Source organism: Dromiciops gliroides, chromosome 1 (genome assembly GCF_019393635.1).
Source record: "Dromiciops gliroides isolate mDroGli1 chromosome 1, mDroGli1.pri, whole genome shotgun sequence".
In the NCBI taxonomy this organism is placed as follows: Eukaryota; Metazoa; Chordata; class Mammalia; order Microbiotheria; family Microbiotheriidae; genus Dromiciops; species Dromiciops gliroides.
In genome coordinates this window covers 553,889,498-553,907,220 of record NC_057861.1, presented here as the reverse complement: position 1 = coordinate 553,907,220, position 17,723 = coordinate 553,889,498, and the positions used below count along the sequence as shown (strand labels likewise).

Here is a 17,723-nt window from a genome sequence, read left to right as displayed (position 1 = left end):
TCTATGGGTCAAAGAGTATGGATAGTTTAGCCATTGTATTGGCATAATTATAAACTGTTTTCTACAATGGTTGTATTAATTGACAGCTACACAATGCATTGGGTGCCTATCTTTTCACAGCTCCTCTAATATTTGGATATTCCCATTTTTTGTCATCTTTGCCAATTTTCCCAAGTTTTCATCTTAGGGAGGAAAGCTCAGAGTTGTTTTGATTTGTGTTCTTCCATTATTGATTTGGAACATTTATATATATAGATATATAGATATAGATATATAATTGTTAACAGTTTACAATTCTTTTGAGAACTATTTGTTCATATCCTATTGGGAATGGCTTTTGGTCATGCATTTCTGTTACTTTTCTTTATATCTTAGATACCAAACACTTATCAAAAAAGTGATACAAACTTGCTGCTATTTTCCCCAGTCAATTGCTTCCTTTCTTATCCAGAACACATTAATTTTGTTTGTGCAAGAGTTCTCCAAATTCAAATCATCAAAATCATCTATTTTATCTTTGTAATTGTCTCTATCTCTTGTGTTAATAATTTGTTTCTTATCCATGGTTTTGAAAGATATATGATTTCTTCTATTTTTGGACATGATTTTTGATGTTTAAATCAAGTAGCCATTTTGGAAATTACTGAAGTGAAGTTTAAAATCTTGGTCTGAGCATAATTTTTGCCAGACTGTTTTCCAGTTTTGCCAGTAATCCTAATCAAATTGAAAAGTTTTTTCCTACACATAGATGATCTCAAGTTTATTGAATCCTAGGTATTTCTGATCCTCTCTTCTTCACTGGGGAGTCCTCTGAGAAATATCTATTCCAAATAAACAGTATTAATTACATTGGCATACAGTCAAATAAAAAGTTGATTGACATCAACTTAATAAGGCAATGTTTCCAGTAATAAATGGGAAACAAAAGAAAAATAATGTTAGAATGAAAAAGTGACTACAAATAAGTGACATTCTTTTTATTATAACTTGTTAAGAAGTTTATCATTTGACCAATAGTGGTCTTGTTATAATTCTAGATTTGTTTTAAATTTTCAAGTAATACTACAAATTGATTTTCAGTAGCTAATTTTAAAAAACTAGTGCTTCTTCCATTATTTCTATAAATATATTTCTACAAATTATTTCTATAAATATATTTGATTAAGTTAAGAAAAATCATAAAATAGCTATTTTTATATTAATACAATATTTGTCACTGATTCACTGCCTACTCTTTTGATACCCCTTCAGTAAATATCAATAAACTAGGAAACAGGGAATCTTTTTACCTTTGTATCTTTGGGTATCTGAGAATCTGACTTCAAGAAATAAAATTAGAAAACAGGCTAGCAAGAGTACATTAAATCTGAGGGGGCAGCTAGGTGGCGCAGTGGATAGAGCACTGGCCCTGGAGTCAGGAGTACCTGAGTTCAAATCCGGCCTCAGACACTTAACACTTACTAGTTGTGTGATCCTGGGCAAGTCACTTAACCCCAATTGCCTCACTTAAAAAAAAAAAAAAAGAGTACATTAAATCTGAATGCTTCCCTCATAACAAAATTGCCCTTAATAAGGTAGGTTGACTTTTCATACATATTCATTATTGGCTTCCATTCAGCTCCAGTTTTATTCCAATTATTAATATCCCTAGTGAAACTTCAGTCTGATCATTACTCACATGCATCTCCTATTGTCTCCACTTTGTAGACATCATAGCTATCAATAATATCATCAAAGGTAATGTACAGCTTGTTGAGGAACTCTACTACGTGATATGGTGTGCTGGTGCTAGATAACTGAGTGAAGCCAACAGTATCACTGGGGAGGGACAGGGGATAGAAAATAGTTTAGTCAGGCAAGGTATGTAACAAGTTCTGATCATCAGAGCTGCCTTCTTGTTCAATGATATTTTCCTCAGCTATGAGAAACCCAACTCAGAGGGATTCAGTTGGTGACCAGTAGAATGTTTTAAAATAAAATTATTACACTTTTTGCAAGATTACAATGGCATAGGGGCAGCTAGATGGCGCAGTGGATAGAGCACTGGCCTTGGAGTCAGCAGTACCTGAGTTCAAGTCCAGCCTCAGACACTTAACACTTACTAGCTGTGTGACCCTGGGCAAGTCACTTAACCCCAACTGCCTCACTAAAAAAAAAAAAATTACAATGGCATAACCAAAGCCCTGAATAGGTTTGGCCAAATGGAAGGAAAGTTAGCTCCAAACATTCAGACCATCTTGATAATTGATAAGGATAAATAAGTTTACTTGAATATTTAGAAATTTATACATACAGTTGTACAGAAGCAGTTGTGAAGGCTAAAATAATTTTGAGAGGAAATCTATTTGTTTAGACTAAAGTTTCAAAATACATAATGCATACATAATGGATCCCAGCACCAAGCACAGTGTGCCCTACACACAGTAGGTGCTTAATAAACACGTGTTAAATTGAATTAAGAAATCGAATACTTTTTAGTTGGTTTTCAGTGCCTCTATTATTTTTATCTAAACATTAATTTGATGATGTCCTGGGTTTAGATAGGGGTTCTCCAATATTACCCTGGAAGGTGTCTCATCAATGACTATTGTGGTAAAAAAAAAAAAGTGAAAGTTTTTTTAACAGTCGGTTAGGATAACTGAGAGACGCCAGTTTTTGAAGGACCACCCTTTCAGGGAGGAGACCATGACAAACCGCCAGTCCGTCTGCTAAGCACTCCACTTCCGGGGTGCGAGCTTAAAAGGCAAGGAGAGAACGGAAGTGATGTCTTTTTTCCTGTTCTCCTCACCCGATGGTTGCTCTGCACACACAGAGGCTGACGGAGGTTGGACTCAGCCGGGTTTGCCATAACAGCACGTGCTTGACCCGGCTCTCAGCCTTAGAGGTGGCCTTGGGTTTTTGGTGAATTCTATACAAATACAGACTAAGCTTAGATCTAAGACTATTTGTTTGTATTTCTACTTTCCTATCTCTCTAATCAACATCACCTTGTAATTCCAAAACAATAAAAGCCCTAACTAAAGATCAGAGGCTTCTTCCACTTACTGGTCTGGGAGATAAATAAGGGAAAGGTTAAAGGGAAGTTTAATGCTCTTGTATCCAATTTTAAATCTCATACTATGAACAAGTTACTTGATCTCTGTGCCTCAATTTCTCTATCTGTTCAATTAAGATAATTATGTTAACTTGGGATTTCTTATATGCTTTGTGTTTATAACAAGATGCTCTTAAGTAAATACAAATTTTGTTCTTTTCCATGTCAGTGTTCAGAGCTGAGATTTTATGGATTTTTCTCTGAAATTCACAAACTTGCCCCCAAGCAAAATGAATTCTGCTTAGCTTCAGTGATGATGCTGATATTATCAACATTCCCTTTGTTATGGCAGTGAAGAACTGAGTGACCCATTTACTTCAAATTTTAAAACACATTTTCTAGAAGGCCAAAATGTACCTTTCTGGAGTAATTTCCTACTGTTTTTGCTAAAATATATGCCTTTTAGCTCACTGAAGCTGGTTTATTTCTCTTACATCTATCTTAAAAGAAAAAAAAACAAAAAATGAAACAAAAAAATCATAAACAAATCACATCAATCAATTTTAAACATTACTTATAAACCTCCATAAACCTCTGTCTATAAATCTCTGTTGATATCTTATTCAAATAGTTGCGTTTTATTCTCCATTTGCAGACATTATGTATGCCTCATCTTATAAAAGCAATACACAAATTGTAGGACTATGTAATTTCAAATCAAGTCATATTAACATACCTGAAAAAGATGGTCGCACTTATGTAACTTTGGGCTTGTGGGGGTTTGCCTTGTCTTAAGTCATCTGCAATTTGTTTGGGTAACATGCCTGTTTTAAGATGTGAAAGAGAATTGGTAATTATCATATCTTCATGTGAAGATGACCCAAAGAGACTTCTCTGTCTCTCTGCCTTTCTCACTCCTCTTCCTCTTCCTCTTCTCTCCTCTCTTCTCCTCCTCCCCATAGAACATTCCTATTTATCACCAGCAATAGCTTCTGGAAGTAGGTCACTTTGAACTGTTTTCCCAGTTGGAATAGATCTGTACTGATCCATATACACCCTTGTGACTAATGTCATACATTGTAAAGATGGAGTTAGAGGTAAAGCAGAGACCATAGAACAGAAAGATCATAACTGGCATATCTGGGACTTAAACCTCATGTTCTAACCCAATGAGCAAAGCAGCCATTCATTATTTTAGATGTATCCTCTCCCCCCTGCCCCAAGCTCTCTGTGTCCACCTGATGGAATTGTTCAGTGTATTGATATTGAACAAAGTCAGTTACACACAGTTCTTTCACTCCAGGAGTCTGGAATGCCACAAACATGTTAATCATTCAGAGAACTTATGGTCTTTGAGCCCTTGACATGTATTCTGGTCTTAAACTTAAATACCTCCCAAAACAAAGGTCATTTTTCTGTTTGTTTCTATATGAACACTTTTTGCTTTTTCCTCTCCTTCTAGACCTGCCTGCTAAAATATGTGACATGAGAAGTCATGGGGCTCACAGAAGGAGGACCTCCATGCTAACTACAGAATAAAAAAACTGTAGTGATTCACTGGGCACATTTAGCACTCATTTGGTGTGCAAGAGACACGGGACCCCCTGGAGGGATAGAGGATGAATATTTATTTGAGTCTAATCATAGCCAAAAAAAATTTGAATTTACAGTTATTTCAGTATGTGAAATAGGGTGATATTTCCATAACTCCTTCAGGAATTTCTATCTTACTAGGTTAGAGTTCATATACATATTCATAATCTAACCTGGTAATGTATCAGATGCTTTTAAATGTTGTATACCACTGTTCTTTTGTCAAGAACTTCATTAATTGCTTATTGGACATTTAAGATATTTTTTATGTGCTGTAGCTATATTGATTTGAAGTACATGGTTTTTTTCCCTTGTTTTTTTTTTTGCAAGGCAATTGGGGTTGTGACTTTTCCAGGGTCACACAGCTAGTAAGTGTCAAGTATCTGAGGCCGAATTTGAACTCAGGTCCTCCTGAATCCAGGGCCAGTACTCTATCCACTGCACCACCTAGCTGCCCTGAAATACATGTTTTCAAAGTGAAACATTGATAATAACTGATTGAGAAGTTTTTCATGACTGAGAATCCAGTTTGCAAGTTTTCAGCCCTGGTAAGTGACGGAGTCCTTCCGAGTGATAGTCTATAAAAAATAGCTCCAGGAAATTTGTATTTGGTCGAATTTACTTGCTTTTCCACATAAGCTGATATCTCGAAGTGATGACCAACCAACCCACTTAGTCAGTCATAGCCAAAACTGAACCAATTTTACATAAAACTCAGTCAAACCAGGTAAGCAGTATATAGATACAACCTGTTTTGATCCTCCATGATGCTACATCTATTTTCACTGACTATGCCTGCCTCCCCCCACCACCCCATGCCTAGAATTCTCTTGCTCCTCATCTCCATCTCCTGCCTCCCCTGGCTTCCTTCAAGACCCAGATAAAATCTCACCTTCTACAAGAAGCCTTTCTCAATCCCTCCTAATATTAGTACTTTCCCTTTTTTGATTATCTTCAATTTATACTATATATACATATATATATATATACATATATGTATATCTTCTCTGTAAGTAATCATTTATATGTTCTCTCCCCCATTAGGCTGATTTCCCTGAGACCTAGAACTATTTTTTGCCTATGGAGATGTGAGTTAAACATTGTCTCTCTCTGGCAACAATTGTTTTATCTGAGGAAAAACTAGAAGTGATTCCTCCCTCCTTGAATTTCTCATGCCAGTCCATTTGACTACTTTCTCTGCACTTGATTATATTCTTTTTAAATTAATTAATTAATTAAAGTTTTCAACCTTTGTTTAGACAAGATTTCCAATTTCAAATTTTTCTCCCTCCCTCCTCTCCATCCCCCCCTCCCCTAGACAGCAGGTAATCTGATATATAACATTAAACATATTTCTGCATTAGTCATGTTATACAAGAAGAATCAGAGCAAGAAGGAAAAACCTCAAAAAAGAAAAACAAAAGCACCAAAAACAAAAGAGATATTATGATCCAATCAGTGATTATATTCTAATATAGCTTTTTGTATGTGTATTTCCCTCTATCGGGCACTGGAATTTTATTTTTTTTTATCTTTATTGATTAACAATGTGCCTTACATGTAGTTGGTGCTTGATAATTGTATTGAATGTAGTTGAATTTATATAAAATCACTATTATTTTCTTCATTTGAATAAGTTAATACTTACTATACAGCAAACGATCAGTCTTTTGTTTTTCATGCATTAGATCCTGGGTTCTTTCAAGCACCAGTGCTTCTAGGTGTTTACTATACTTCTCCATCTAAGTATCACAAAGAGAAATTGTTACAAAGAATCACTTTGTTCTCTATATAGAATCCATGGGATCTGTTGAAAGATTCCTAAATTGTATTTGCCTGAAAACAAAGGAATTGCTTTAAAGGAATCAACTTTGGAATCATCATCCCTTTAAGATCAAGTGTAATAGGGGCAGCTAGGTGGCGCAGTAGATAGAGCACCGGCCCTGGAGTCAGGAGGACCTGAGTTCAAATCCAGCCTCAGACACTTAACACTTACTAGCTGTGTGACCCTGGGCAAGTCACTTAACCCCAATTGCCTCACTTAAAAAAAAAAAAGATCAAGTGTAATACGTGACTGTTGAGAACTCTGAGTTTCATTCATAGTGGGTAGATCATCAAGCTATTCTTTAAACATCAGATTAATTCTTGACATAGTAATATCTGGAAGGTTGCAGCTCATGTTTTCATAAAGTTTCAAACCTCACTCTGAATGTGATCTAAGTATTTTCCAAACTCATCAAAGTCATCATCATGTCCACTGGACTAACTTTGTTGGCATTCATCTTGTAAAGAAGCTTCTTGATTTGTTCAAATATCGGTCTTTGAGATGGGTTATTTTTCCTGCACTTTCTGATTAGCTGCATTGGTTAGAAGGAACAGGTAAACATTATAATTATATGTCATTCTAGGTAAAAAGGGGAAGCTAGGTGATACAGTGGACAGAGTGCTGGCCCTGTAGTCAGGGGGACCTGAGTTCAAATTCTGCCTCAAACCCTAAATGGGGTTATGCCTGAAACAACTTAAAAACAACAAAAATGTATATTATGTCATAATATTCAACTAAACTCTATGCTACAAACAAACTTGAATGTAATAAAATAATCATATGCTGTAAGAAATTATAAATATGAAGAATTCATAGAAACATGGATTTGATGTAGAGCAAGGTAAACAGAACTAGAATAACATTATACATGACTACAATAATGCAAATGAAAAGAATAATAGCAACAACAACAATAAATAATCAAGTTTGGCCATAGAGAATAAATGAGAAAATATGCCTCCTTTCTTTCTTTGTAAAAGTGGGATATTATGCTTGTGAAATATTGCATATATTATCACATGGTAACTTTATTAATTGTACTGATCTGCTTCCCCACCTCTTTCTTTATTATTTTTTGTTATAATGGATGGCCAAGTAGTGGAGAAATGAAGTTGTATGAACAAAATATATAAGAAAAAATTTAAATTAATAAAGCTCAATACCACAGAGGGAAAAGACTCTAGATTACATGAGGTTAAAGAACATGTCAGTTAAATTTTGTGTCTCCCACAGTGTCTAGCACAAATGTTGTTGAGTATTTAAGAATTGAATCATTTGATTTAATATTAAAATGTAAGAGCTGAGATGGCCCTTAAAGATTATGTAGTCTATTTTTCTGAGTTTCCAGATGAAGAACTTCACCAAAGAAGTGATATAAAGGAAACAAAATCCTAACAATTAGAGCTATCCAAGATATGTCAACCAACCAATAAATCAATCAATTTACAAGTATTTACTGTATGCCAGCCACTGTGATAGGTGCTAGATATAAAAATAATAATAAAAATAATAGTTAACATTCATATAGTGCTTACTATGTGCTAGATACTGCGCTTCCCAGCATCAGGGACTTTTCCAAGGAGTCTTGTTTTCTCATTATGTGACCAAAGTATTTAAGCTCAATCTTTAGCATTTTTCCTTCCTATGAGTAGTCTGAATTAATTTCTTTATGTATTGACTGATTTGCTCTCCTTGCTGTCTAAGGGACTCTCAAAAGTCTTCTTCAGTGCCACAATTTGAAAGTGTCAATTTGGCAGCATTCAGCTTTCCTTATAGTCCAAATTTCACAGTCATACATTGCTACTGGGTAAAGAGTACCTTTGATTATACGGACCTTTGTTGGCAAGGTGATGTCACTGGTTTTTATTATGTTGTCCAGATTTGCCATAGCTTTCCTTCCAAAGAGCAAGCTTCTTTTAATTTTGTGGCTGCAGCCATCATCTGCAGTGACCTTTGAGCCCAAGAATATAAAATCTGACAATGCTTCCATTATTTTCTCCCTCTATGCCAGGAAGAGACCAAGAAGTGATGAGAGCATTTGCCATGATCTTAGTTGTGTTTTGGTTTGTTTGTTTTGTTTTGTTTTGTTTTTGTGGGGCAAAGTGTTAAGTGTCTGAGGCCAGATTTGAACTCAGGTACTCCTGAATCCAGGGCCGGTGCTCTATCCACTGCGCCATCTAGCTGCCCCTGGTTTGTTTTTAATGTTTAGCTTCAAGCCAACTTTTACACTCTCTTCTTTGCCTCATCAAGAGACTTTTTTTTTTTTTTTTAGTGAGGCAATTGGGGTTAAGTGACTTGCCCAAGGGTCACACAGCTAGTAAGTGGTTGGTGTCTGAGGTTGGATTTGAACTCAGGTATTCCTGACTCCAGGGCCGGTGCTCTATCCACTGCGCCACCTAGCTGCCCCTTTTTAATTTTTTTTTTTTAAGATAGACAATTGGGGTTAAGTGACTTGCCCAGGGTCACACAGCTAGTAAGTGGTTAGTGTCTGAGGTTGGATTTGAACTCAGGTACTCCTGACTCCAGGGCCGGTGCTCTATCCACTGCGCCACCTAGCTGCCCCCAAGAGACTTTTTAATTCTTCACTTTGTGCCATGAGAGTGGTATCATCTGCATATCTGAGATTGTTGATATTTTTCCCAGCAACTTTAATTCCTGCATTTTCATGCAGCCTGGCATTTTGCATGATGGACTCTACACAGTCAAAGGCTTTAGTATAGTCAATGAAACAGAAGTAGATTTTTTTCCAGAACTGCTTTGCTTTCTCTATAGTCCAGTGAATGCTGGCAATGGTCTCTAGTACTTCTGCCTCTCTGAAAATCAGCCTGCACTTCTAGGAATTCTTGTTTCACATATTGCTCAAGCCTAGCTTGAAGAATGTTAAGTATAACCTTATTGGTATGTGAAATGAATGCAACTGTTCAGTCATTTGAACATTCTTTGGCATTGCCCTTTTTATAATTGGGATGGAAACTCAACTTTTCCAATCCATTGGCCATTGTTGAGTTTTCCAAATTTGCTGGCATATTGAATGCAGTACTTTCCCAGCATCATCTTTTAGGAATTTAATTAGCTCCACTGGAATTCCATCACCTCCACTAGTCAACCCTGGGGGCTTAGTGGTATTGTTATCCCCATTTTGCAGCTGAGGAAGCTGAGGCATTTAGCAATTAAGTGAGTTGCCCAGAGTCACACAGCTAGTAAATGGAATTGAAACCGAAGCTGGATTTTAACTCAGGTCTTCCTGACTCCAGGTCCCAACAATCTATTCATTGCATCACCTATGAAACAACCCCTACTTGGCAATTAGCTTACATTCTGAATGGGAAGACAACAAAGATACCTAAAAATATTTATAGCATTAATACAAAGTTGATAAATATATATGAAGTAGTTAAATGCAAGGTAGTTTAGAAGGAAGGATGCTAGCAGTTGGGGGAAGCAGATCAAGAAAGGCTTAATATAAAAGTTCATGCTTAAATTGCATCTTAATAAAAAGAGAGGAATTCCACGAGACAGAGACCAGGAAGGAGTGCATTTCAGCCATATAGGACATCCAGCACAAAGGCATGAAGACAGAATAGAGTGGCCTGTGAAGAATGGAGAGAAGGCCAATTTGACAAAATTGCGCGGGCAATATGGGAAGTAATGTCCAATGAGGCTAGAGAGATAAGTTGGGGCCTCTAATTAGGAGTTTATATTTTATCCTAGAGGTCACATAAAGCTCCTAGAGTTGATCAGATCTGTGCTTAAGGAAAATTTCTTTGTAAAATTTATTAATTTTAAATTTTATTTATTTTATACAATATATAAATAACTTATACAAATATGTAAGAATAAGGATCATCCCCCAAATGATAAGTGGTCAAAGCATATGAATGGTCAGTTTTCAAATGAAATGCAAGCTATTAACAACCATATAAAACTGCTCCAAATCACTAATAGAGAAATGCCAATTAAAACAAGTTTGAAATTCCACCTACAGAGTGACGAACAAGAAAAACAGTAATTTTTGGAGAAGTTGTAGAACACAAACATATTAATGTACTGGGGGTATGAAATGATTCAATCATTCTGGAAAATGACTTGAAACTATATCGAAAAATTAACTAAACTGTATATACCCTGTGATCCATTGATGATTCTAAGGACATAAAGAATAAAGGGAAAGGACGCATACTACAAGAATATTTGTAATAACACTTTTTGTAGTAGCAAAGGACAGGAAACAAAATAGGTATGCATAAATTGGAGAATGACTGAAAAATTGTGAATGGAATATTCTTGCACAAGAAAAAATAGCAAATGATGGATTCAAAGAAACATGGGAAGGTTTTTGTTAACTAATTCAGGGTAAAATAAGCAGAACCAGGCAAACAATTTATGTGATGACAAAAATAATATGAAGAAAAACAACTTTGAGAGATCTCAGAATTATGATCAAAATAACAATAGTTTCAAAAAAGTTATGATGATACAAAGGTCTCAACTCTTTAAAGATAGTCAACAGATTACAGATGGAGAATGAAATGTGCATTCTAAAATATAACCAATATATATATTTGTTTTGCTAAACTATACATATTTATTATAAGGAATAATAATTCACCTCAAGGAGGCACCGGTGAGGGTAGAAGGTAAGTGATAAATAAAAGCAAAAAAGGACAGCAGTAAAACATTTCTTTAAATGTCACAGAAGAAAACAAAAAAAGGGGCACAAGGGAACATAGACATATAGAGTAGTTTTGTAACTACCTTGTTACAGAAAGGGACTAGACCCATCATTCCATTGCTTAGAGCAAGGCTTCTTAAACTTTTTCCACTCATGACTCCTTTTTACCCAAGAAATGTTTACATGACCCGAGATGTATAAGTATATAAAATAGGTATACAAATCAAACATTTAATGCCAAATTTTGGCAACCCCCACATTCAGTTATGCGATTCCATATAGGGTCACGACCCACAGTTTAAGAAGCTTTGGTTTAGAGAACTATTAGGGGATGGAACTTTCTCTCCCAAAGCAGGTTGTCATTGTCTCTGCAACTTCTAGTCTTATGAGTCTGTACTTATATAAGCAACTTGCCCAGGATCTCAGGATATGTTAGAGGCAGAATCTGAATGCAGATCTTTCTGGTTTTGAGGCTAACACTGTTTGTATTAGTCTCTGTCTAGATAAATAGATGGATAGATAGGTGGATGGATGGATGGATGGATGGATGGATAGATAGATGATTGATATGATATGATATGATATATGATATGATATATTGTTATATATAGATTTTTTTAAAAAATAAATTACATAACATACATTCATAGTTTTTCTTGTTCTTTTTGGTATGTTGAGATTTTTGTGTTTATTTATGATAAGTTCACAATTTTTTAAAAAATTAATTTTTAAAAAGTAGACTTGACTGTGTTGAGAGGTAATGGGTTTCCTCTCACTGCAGTTCTTTGAGGAAAAACTGGATGCAACATTAATTGCAAATGGGATTCTTGTTTAGGTAGTTGGTATAGACTTGAGATAGCCTCTGAGATTCCCTTCCCACCCTCAGGTTCTGTGATCCTATTTGATTCTATGACACTTACTCAGTATCATAGCTCAAGTCTATACCTACTTACTCTCTGTTGTTCAGTACTCAACACTACACTTTGATTATCTCTAATGAATTTACTCATACTTCTCATTTTCCTCTCTAACCTCCTTACTAGCCTTCTCTAATGCTTTAGAAAGGTTAATAAATATAATCTATCAAAATACTCCTAAAATGATACTCATTAATTAGTCGATCATTTGACAAACATTTGTTGTTTAGTCATTTTTTTAAGTCATATCTGACTCTTCATGACCCCATTTGGGATTTTCTTGGCAAAAATACTGAAGTGATTTGCCATTTCCTTCTGCAACTCTTTTTATAGATAAGGAAACTGAGGCAAACAGGGTTAAGTGACTTTCCCATATCACACAGCTAGAAAGAGTCTAAGGCCAGATTTGAACCCAGGAAGAGGAGTCTTCCTGACTCCAGGCCTGGAACTCTATCCACTACTCCACCTAGTTGTATTTACTAAGGGTCTATTACATGCCAGATAATGCACTAAACACTGGAGAAGAAAAGACAAAAGTGAGACAGTACCTGCCTTTAAGAAAGAAACAAAATGCACGCATGTTAGCATTTATAAAATATATTCCCAATAATTACAAGGTAATTTCAATGGTGGTGTATAGGTTGAACTTTGAAGAAAGCTAAGGGCAGCTAGTTAGCACAGTGGATAGAGTACAGGGTCTGAAGTCAGGAAGATTCATCTTCCTGACTTCAAATGTGGTTATGAAGAATCAGGCACAACTGAAAAACGACTGAACAGCAATAAGGAATTCTAAGAGGTGGTGGCTAGAAGAGAGTGGATATCAGGCACAGCAAAGAGATGGATACAGGAAATGGATGCCATATGTCAATGATAGCAAAAAGTGCAGATCAGCTGGACTCGAGTGTGCAAAGAGGGATTATATGTGTAAGGAATTAATTTGGCCCTAACATATGTAAAACAAGGCCAAAATGGTAGACTGGAATCAGGCTGTAAAGGGCTTTAGATCCCAAATGTGTTCAGTTGTTTTCAGTTGTGTCTGACTGTGAAAACTTGGGTGTTTTCTCAGCAAAGATATTGGAGTGGGTTTTTTTATTTTTAATTTTATTTGTGATATATAATTCTATTTTATACATATATCAAACATATACACAGACACATATATGACATATATAATGTAAATTGTAGATATACCTAGATATATCCTAATACATATAACTTAGTATTTTAATTTCTTAAATAACTTTTATAAATAACAAATACATATCAGTTTATAAAAATAATTTATATGACAAATTTGTTTAAATATAATTACTATATAAATAATACCTAAATAACTCATAAATGCACAAAATATATAGGGGTATGTGTGTATATATATATATATATATATATATATGAATACATATATACCTCCTGTACCCTTCCCAGGACACCACTCCCCCACCTTTCCAGATTAAACATTTTCATTTATATTTTTCTATTCCAATCTCTATCCCTCCCTTCCCCCCTCCCCAAGGAGCTAAATAATCTGATATGGGTTATACATGGAAAACATGACCATATTTGTTACTTAATGAAAGAATGTGAAAAATAGCATGCCCAATCTGTTTCATCAATATCAGTTTCTTCTCTGGAGATGGATAGTATGTTTCATCAATATTACTCTGGAATTGACTTGGACCATTGTATTGCTGCTAATAGTCAAGTCATTCACAGTTCTTCATCAAAAAATATTGCTGTCTCTGTGTAGAGTATTCTCTTGGCTCTCCTCACTTCTCAACACATCCTTTCATGCATGTCCTTCCAAGCCATTTCCTTCTCCAGCTCATTTTATAGATGAAGAACTGAGGCAAACAGGGTAAAGTGACTTGCCCAGGGTCACACAGATAGTAAATGTCTGAGGTCAGATTTAAACTCATGAAAATGAGTCTTCCTGATTACAGGACTAGGCAGTCCATCCACTGTGCCACATAGCTGCTCTAAATGCCAGAGATGTTTATATTGGACTCTAGAAGTCACTATTATAATTCCCTATTATATTATAAGCAATTTGGGGAAATCATTTTGGAAGCTATGTGGAGGATGGATCTCTGAGTGACCCTTATATTTAGGTTGTACTTTTTGGCCAAAAATGCTTTTCATGATGCTCACAACTCCCCTATCAAGTAGGAAGTATGTGCTGTATTTTACAGATGAGGAAATTGTGGCTAAGTGATATTATATGACATGTCCAAAGTCACATAGCTACTGAGTGTCAAGCTGATACCTGACCTGATGTAGTACTTTCCATGATATCATGATATCTCTCCCATATCATGCTGACATTTTACAATCTATGTAAAGTATAACCTCTTAGGGTCATTGATGACTCCCGGATGATGTGTTTTTATAACCCTGAAACATACAGGAATCCTGGCATTTCCTTCATACCAGAAGCTACTAGGCTTTCCAGAAATTTTCACTCCACCAAACTTTGAAAACACTCACCCTTGTTCAGAATCTGAATCTTTGATCACAGGAATAGCTCTTAAATATTCTACAGCCTGTCTGCTACATAATATGCATCATTATTCTTTATGATGTGTCTTAGACTACCAGAATGTCTAGGAATCCATTGTCATCATTATTAAAAATTAAAAAAATCTATTGAGCCCCTACCATTGGCAGATGCTGTCCTGAATACTGAGTCACACAGATTAAATATAATAATAAAACTCCTAAAGGGTATGACCTTCTGATGTAAATTTTATCTAATGACCAAGCCTAATGAAGGAGGCTCAGATAACTATGCAGAGTTCTCATTTCACCCTTTTCTGATTGCATAGCACTTCATATTTCTCTACACCCTACTATCCAATTTGCATTATAATTATCTGTCTATCTGCATTATCATCCTTACTAGACTATAAACTTAAGAGCAAGGATTATTCCTTACTTATTTTGATATGTCCCATCCCCCACCTTCTCCTCCAGTACTTAACAGCAGTGCTAGACCCTTCTATGGTGGCGATGGAGAGGAGTCAGGGAGATGCACATATTGGCAAGAAGTTTGTATTTTAGAGTCTTAAAGAATTGTCTGAGGCACTAAGAGGTTGATTTTCAGTGGTCACATAATTGGCATGTGTTAGAGGCACTACTTGAACCTAGATCTTCCCAACTCCAAGCCTGTTCTCTATTCACTACATCATGCTCTTGCTCTAAGAAGCCTCAGTTTCCTCATCTGTAAAATGATCTAGAGAAGGAAATGGCAAACCACTTCAGCATCTTTACCAAGAAAACCCCAAATGGGGTCACAAAGAGTTGGACACGACTGAACTCAGCAACAACTTCCTGACCTCAGGTCTAGCACTCTATCCACTGAACCACCAGCTGCCTCTATAAGCAATTTGGGCAAGTCCCTTTTCAGTGGAGAATTTGGAGAGAATCTCTACCATCAGTTATTGAAGAGAAGTGTTTATTTTCCCCTTTGAAGAGCCCTGAATGTTTTTTCTTGTGGTAATACCAAATGAGCTGAGCTAAGTTCTTCCCTAGAGCAGCTGGCACAATGTCAAGCAGAGTGTTTTACTCCAAGATATGCCTTTGTTTCTCTGACCCATCCCAACCAAATCCCAACAGCCTAGAATGTCCATCCCCTTCATCCCCTAGGGATGGGAATTAAAGGAAGTTGCATGGTCTGCCAACAGCAGGCAGGTGAGACTGTGAGAAATAATTCATTTGGACCTCTACTCAATTCCAATCAGTATTAATCAGCTTGATATTTTGCATAAATCATGGAGGGATAATTAGATAGATAGGTTCTTATAATGGGCCTCAAACCTTAGTGTCATATTCACTACTTGTTTACCAAGTTCTGAGGCTCACTTGTGCAACAAGAAGTCTGACAAAAATATCTCCATCCTATTCCTTGGAAAGTCCTCCAACTTATGATTATACCTCTGTACAATTCGCTTGTCCAGTATGAGCAGGGGACCATCTTAAGATCATTTAGTCAGTGGAGATGCCCCATGCTTCTTCCAATCTGTGACCCACCTGCCGATACATTATCTTTGGCTCTCTATCAACCAATGAGATTTTGTATATCACCACGCCTCTTTTGTATATTTGGGTATCAAACCCTATAAAAATAAGGTCCTAGAAGAAGGAGGCATCTCAGATCATGGGGAAGATATGAGGTCCACTTCCTTAGACAGGACCGTGGACCTTTTAATAAAATACCATTGGTTCAGAGCTCTGCCTCAGTCTCTTTTATTGTAGACTGGATAATTTTAATCCCCACAGGGACCACATGCCTCAGAGACCAGAGAAGTGCTCTAGCATGTAACAGAAAACATAATGGGTATTTTGTACAATAGACTTCCATTAAAAAAAGGAGATCTAGGGGCAGCTAGGTGGCGCAGTGGATAGAGCACTGGCCTTGGAGTCGGGAGTACCTGAGTTCAAATCCAGCCTCAGACACTTAACACTTACTAGCTGTGTGACCCTGAGCAAGTCACTTAACCCCAATTGCCTCACTATTAAAAAAAAAAAAAGGAGACCTGATCTATCTAAATATCAGGATCTTGTTATCAAGAATTATAGACAAAGTCACAACCATGTGTTTTCCAAAAGTTCATGGAAACATCAGGAATTGTTACATGGAAGAACAAGATATAACGCTTCTCAAGAAATACAAATGACTTTGGGTAGCCAGGCTCTAAAAGACAGATTGTACATCTCTTACCTCCACATACTCTGAGGGACAAGGGCAGGAATTTTCTGACTTGTCAGTAATTAATTCTTGTAAAGGAAGGCACAAGGTCTACTCCATTGAATGAGATTCTTCTTTCTGAAAAGAAAAAGGTGAGAATATGTGGAATGAGAAAAATGGACCGACTCAGAGTGATAAGCAGTCAATGTAGGAAATATACAACTAACAGAGTAAAAACAATACATTTGTAAGCTATTTGAAAGCTAATCTGAGCTCCATTGATCAATTCTTTCCAACTACTTGAAAACAGGGAGTCAGAAGACCTGACTCCTATTCTAGGCCTGCTACCCAGCTAGCTGTGCATCCATGTCTCTGTGTCTCACTTGTAAAATGAGGGGGTGGGAATAGATCAGGAATTCTTAGCCTGGTGTGTGTGCATGTGTGTGTGTGTGTGTGTGTGTGTGTGTGTGTGTGCGCACGTGCACGTACATATATATTTCTTTCTTTTCTTTCTTTAAATACATATATATTTCAAAAGAAATTGTTTTCCTTTGTAATTCTGTGTATTTAATTTTAGGCATTCAAAAATATTATTCTGAGGGGCAGCTAGATGGTGCAGTAGATAGAGCACTGGCCCTGGAGTCAGGAGTACCTGAGTTCAAATCCGGCCTCAGACACTTAACACTTACTAGCTGTGTGACCCTGGGCAAGTCACTTAACCCCAATTGCCTTACTAAAAAAAAAAAATATATATATATATATATTATTCTGGGAAGGGGACCATAGGCTTCATCTGAGAGCCAAACAAACAAAAAAGTCCTGCCTAGCTCCAACAACCCATCAAATTGTGGATAGAGGTTTTTTTAAAGTGAGAGTTACCACTAGACCTCTGCCATAACTAGCACTAAAGAGAATATCTCTATTTTTGTCTCGTCTTACCTCCTAACAGCAGCCACCACTTTGCTCTTACTTCTGTGACTCAATATTGCCCATCA

The 17,723-nt window shown here is 36.3% G+C and overlaps 1 protein-coding gene across 1 annotated transcript in view; it reads right to left on the bottom strand.

Annotated features, from left to right (window-relative positions):
• Positions 1 to 17,723, bottom strand: part of LOC122751601 (atrial natriuretic peptide receptor 2-like) — a 137,270-nt gene that overhangs the window by 36,017 nt on the left and 83,530 nt on the right. The window contains 5 exon segments of the mRNA XM_043998712.1: positions 1,679 to 1,818; positions 3,771 to 3,858; positions 6,276 to 6,370; positions 6,866 to 6,984; positions 16,762 to 16,866. Of these exon segments, the coding sequence (XP_043854647.1) occupies positions 1,679 to 1,818; positions 3,771 to 3,858; positions 6,276 to 6,370; positions 6,866 to 6,984; positions 16,762 to 16,866 (547 nt within the window).